A 4,403-nucleotide genomic window follows, 5' to 3' on the forward strand; every position below is an offset into this window, starting at 1 on the left:
GGCCTTGCTCGCATGCTTGAAACGCAGGAGCGACTCCACTGGCAGCCGAATCAGGATCTCCCAAACCAGCTCGTTCAGCAACTCCGGAGTCGGTGCCTTCCTCCTCTGCTTCTTGCAAGTCTTCATGGCGGACGTACATGCAGAAAAACAAACAGGCTACGATGCTATTGGTAGTGGATGTATATATATTGATGTTTCATATTGAAATATAGTAATTTTCGGACAAGATTTCCAAATAAAAAAAGAGATTGTACAACCGAAACCGAGACCACGTAGAAGACCGATTGTTTCCTGTTATCTTAGCACCGATTGACACCCAGACTGAATACGCATTGTCGTAGCTTCAATCCAAGACGAACATGCGACGAAATTTCCGTTATGTTGATCAATCAGTACTCTTGTTTGATATAGCTCCACTTATGGGCCACATTCTGCATCTCACTGTAAGAACTTACAGATCCAAAGCAAAAGAAAACCAAAGAGAAAAAACGAAGACTCGCCATGATCGTAGAACTACAGGGATGCGTATGCAATCCTAATTAAATCCTAAACAATAGCAGCACCTCTCTTTCTCTCTCGTATGTACAGCACATGCAGACGCGACGACGCCGACGGGAGCGCACGCCGGCGTCACGGCTTCTTGTCGTCGTCGGCCGGCACGTGCCACACCCAGAACTCCTCCTTCGGCCCGGCCCCTCGCTTCCTGGGGCTGCCCTTCGGCGACCGGAGCCTCCGCCGGTGGTGCGCGCCGACGTCCCTCGCCGTCCTCGACGGCCGCTCCTTCCTCTCCTTCTCCTCCGCCGCCGGCTCCGGCGCGGCCACGAACAGCACCACCGGACCCACGGCGACGTCCTCCGTGACGGAGAGCAGCGGCTCGAGCGCCTCCACGACGGCCGACATGTCCGGCCGGTTCTTGGGGCTGCTGCTCAGGCACTGGTGCGCCACCGCGGCCGCCTTCTGCGCCGCGGCGGCCGGGTACCGGCCCTCCAGCGCCGGGTCCATGATCCGGCGAGCCAGCTTGAGCGGGTCCCTGAGCCCGGGCCGGGCGTACTCCACCAGGTTCTGCTCCCTGCTGGGCCGGGTCTTGTCCACCGAGTGCCGGCCGGAGAGGATCTCCAGCAGCACCACCCCAAAACTATACACGTCGCTTTTCGCCGTGAGGTGGCCCGTCATGATGTACTCCGGTGCCGCGTAGCCGTGCGTGCCCATGACCCGCGTGGACACGTGCGTGTCGTCGCCCTCCGGCCCGTCCTTGGCCAGCCCGAAGTCCGACAGCTTCGGCTTCTTGTCCTGCACACACGTACGGATCGACAAAAAACATGAGCAAAACTTAGCTTCATTTGCTGCTAGAACTAGATAGGTAGTGTGAGGTGAGCAGGCCGGAGAATGGGCTCACCGAGTCGAGGAGAATGTTGGAGCCCTTGAAGTCGCGGTAGATGACCGGCTTCTCGGCGTCGTGGAGGAACGCCAGCCCTTTCGCGGCGCCGACGGCGATGTTGAGCCGGGTCGACCACGACAGCGCCGAAGGAACCTCTGCAAGACATCACACACACAAAAATCATTCCAAGATTCCACCCAGAGCTACATTTTCCATTTCTTAGTCAATTGTTCTGTATACACTAGACAAGGAATAATCTATCGATGCCCCGACAGTGTTACTGTCTTGCCGACAGAGATATCGTATCCATTTCGCGCCTACTGTCGAGACTGTTGTATTTTTCTGAACGCAGGGATGGTCAACGCGTTAGGAGATCTGGCTAGGACTATTGTGCAAGAGGAGATCAATCAGTGAGGCTGCGGAAATTGTAGCGTGCTGAGATAGATTAATCGCGACATGGATCCGGCAACCTATCTTAACTCGTGACCTCACTTGCTTCTGAGTTCTGACCAGCGACCTCTGATCTGCCTTCCGGTGCACGCATGGGGGTATGTTAATTCAGAGATGAGTCAAGTTTAGTTGGTCAGAACTCTGAAAAACGTTGCGAGTTAGCTGGGGAAAATTCGGCCGCCGTGCAACTAAACTACTCCAGTTTAAAATTCCGGCATTTGCCAACTTGCTGACGGGCTTTTGAATTCAGACAGCTGGTTTCCATCCGTCCATGGGCATGCCAAGTCAATGTACTTACCGGAGGCAGGTCAACCAACTCATCTCTATCACCACAGCTAGCAGACTACTAGATCATATATTTTCTACGGTTTAATCAATTTGATTCATCCATATGCATGATTGAGACAAACTAAGCAGCAAGTAAAAAGAAATGGAGTGAGCGGAGCAGGGACGTACGTTTGACGAAGAGGTGGTTCTCGAGGCTGCCGTTGGGCATGTACTCGTAGACGAGGAGGCGGTGGGCGTCCTCACAGCAGTAGCCCACCAGCTTCACCAGGTTGGGGTGCCGCAGCTGCCCCAGGAAGATCACCTCAGCCTGCACGCACGCACGAGCAAATTAAACAACCAATTAATCAGGGTCAATGTCCGTGTCCGTGTCAGCGTCCATCGTTTTAGGCCGCCCGACTTTTATCCGGCCGCCGGCCGGCTGCCGGAACCGTCACATCGCTCAACAACCTCGCTCACCGGTTTTCCTGGCCCGGCCCACAGGTCCTAATCCGTGGCGGCGAGATATTTTATGGAGCATGCATGCCTTGCCTGCTCAGCTTAGCTTTGGTTTATGTGTGGTTGAGAATGGTTCTTTCAGAAAACTTAAACACGTGGTGTGAAAGTTACTTGGTTGATAGTTACTAATTAACGCAAAGGTTCAATTGATCTTGATGCTAGCTATGTTTTCATTGCGAAGTAAGCAATGTTGTGAACACACAAAAAAAACTTGTGAAAAGTCCACAAGGAGGAACAGCTCAATTACTGTGTAACCAAGAATATTCTCCTCGAAGAAAGCTCGAACTTGCACGCCCGTTTTAGGACAGCGAGCTAGCTTAACTTGCCTATAACTCTAAAAGGATTGCTTCTTGGCTACAGGTTACATACTACACAGGTTGCTTCCCAGCAAAACTGGATCTACGTTATACTATTAATAAATGATTGATAATAACCACTCCAGGAGAATTCCTGCGACGGTATAGCTTTTGAATTTCGATTATCCACAAAGTTACTCAATGGTGCACCAGATGTAAGGATTGGATTTAGACATCCTTGTAAGGGACATATGCAAACTTGTTGGTTAACCATGCAAGAGCCCACTCTTTCACTGTAAGAAAGAAATCCAAGCCCTATTCCCTCCCCCAAGCATGCATTATATTAGGCCATCGATGTCAGATGTAATTGGAATCTCTTCCAAGAAAAGCTACTCCAACTAGCGCAGCCGTCCGCATACTACGACCACTACTCTACCGGTTGCCGTTGGGCTGTGGCTATTGCACGCGCAAAGAAGATTAATGGATGGATGAGGAGTCGAGGAGGACACGTGGGGCGCGGACGTACCAGCCATTCCTTGTGGCCCTGCGCGCCCTCGGGGTCCCAGAGCTTCACGGCGATGGCCTGCGGCTTGAGCCCCGGCTTGACGCCGCCGTCGACGAAGCCCTTGTACACGGGCCCGAACCCGCCCTCGCCCAGGAAGTTGTCGTCCGCGAACTCGCCCGTGGCCGCCCGCAGCTCCGCCACGGTGAACACGTGCAGGTTGGACCCCACGAGGGAGATGGACAGGTCCTCGTCCGCCGCGCCGCTCAGGTCCGTGAATGACAGCCGCCGCAGCCCGCCGCCGGAGCGCGGCCGGACCTTCTTCTTCGCCTCGTGGTCGCCCGCCGCGCCGCCCAGGCAGCCGCCCAGGAGCGACCTCCACGGCGACGACGACCTCTCCCTTGCGCCAGCCTTGATCACCCCGTCGCTCCTCATCGGCGGCATAGCTACCTCGCAACGTCGCCGTCACCGCGCAGCATATATCGAGCGCCTCCGGCCGCCGCGATCAGCTCGACACGTACGTCGTCGTGCCTCGCTCTCTGTAGCAAGCTGGCCTGTGTGTGGGTCGCGCGGGAGAAAGAGAAAGAGAAAGAGGAGAGGAGGCCGACGATGGTTCGCGAGGCGGGACCGTGTCCGTGTGGGTGGTGTTGTGGCGAGGCCGCACCTGGTTCGGCAGAATATATAGGCGCGGCCTCAATTCTCTCCCTCTGGTGGCGGGAGCGTGCAGAGCTTTGGCTTGGCTTGGCTTGGCTGCGATTGTGTTGCGTTTGACTCTAGGAATGAAATGAATAAAATTGTGCTGGCTGCAGTCTGTACAAATTACAAACTGTTCTTGTGTCATGGTGGGAATTTTCAGTGTGGATTGACTATTTCATCGGGATTTTGGAACGGGGCAACGTGCCGGCACCTTTTCCTACCTACCCGCTTTGCGAATTGGTATGCGTCACGACCCGTGACATGTAAGGGTAGTAGGTGTTATTCCTGTTTGATTTGG

General features: G+C 54.4%; 1 protein-coding gene across 1 annotated transcript; it reads right to left on the reverse strand.

Annotated features, from left to right (window-relative positions):
• Nucleotides 1-362: 362 nt before the first annotated feature.
• Nucleotides 363-4,072, reverse strand: LOC123044231 (serine/threonine-protein kinase RIPK). The gene is made up of 4 exons (XM_044466913.1): nt 3,434-4,072; nt 2,285-2,423; nt 1,397-1,533; nt 363-1,290 (listed from the first exon to the last, which is right to left on the reverse strand). Exons 1-4 carry the CDS (start codon nt 3,851-3,853, stop codon nt 631-633), a joined length of 1,356 nt encoding a protein of 451 aa, XP_044322848.1. The 5' UTR covers nt 3,854-4,072; the 3' UTR covers nt 363-630.
• Between the last annotated feature and the right edge of the window lie 331 nt (nt 4,073-4,403).

This window comes from Triticum aestivum, chromosome 2B, assembly GCF_018294505.1.
Source record: "Triticum aestivum cultivar Chinese Spring chromosome 2B, IWGSC CS RefSeq v2.1, whole genome shotgun sequence".
Classification (NCBI taxonomy): domain Eukaryota; kingdom Viridiplantae; phylum Streptophyta; class Magnoliopsida; order Poales; family Poaceae; genus Triticum; species Triticum aestivum.

Bases quoted from the DNA above. Each gene is read 5' to 3' on its own strand.
- LOC123044231 (XM_044466913.1), bottom strand. From the start codon at position 3,853: ATGCCGCCGATGAGGAGCGACGGGGTGATCAAGGCTGGCGCAAGGGAG. The intron at 2,424-3,433 runs GTACGTCCGCGC...GCGTGCGTGCAG, and splicing joins AGGGCCACAAGGAATGGCTG to GCTGAGGTGATCTTCCTGGG. The intron at 1,534-2,284 runs GTACGTCCCTGC...GATGTCTTGCAG, and splicing joins GAACCACCTCTTCGTCAAAC to AGGTTCCTTCGGCGCTGTCG.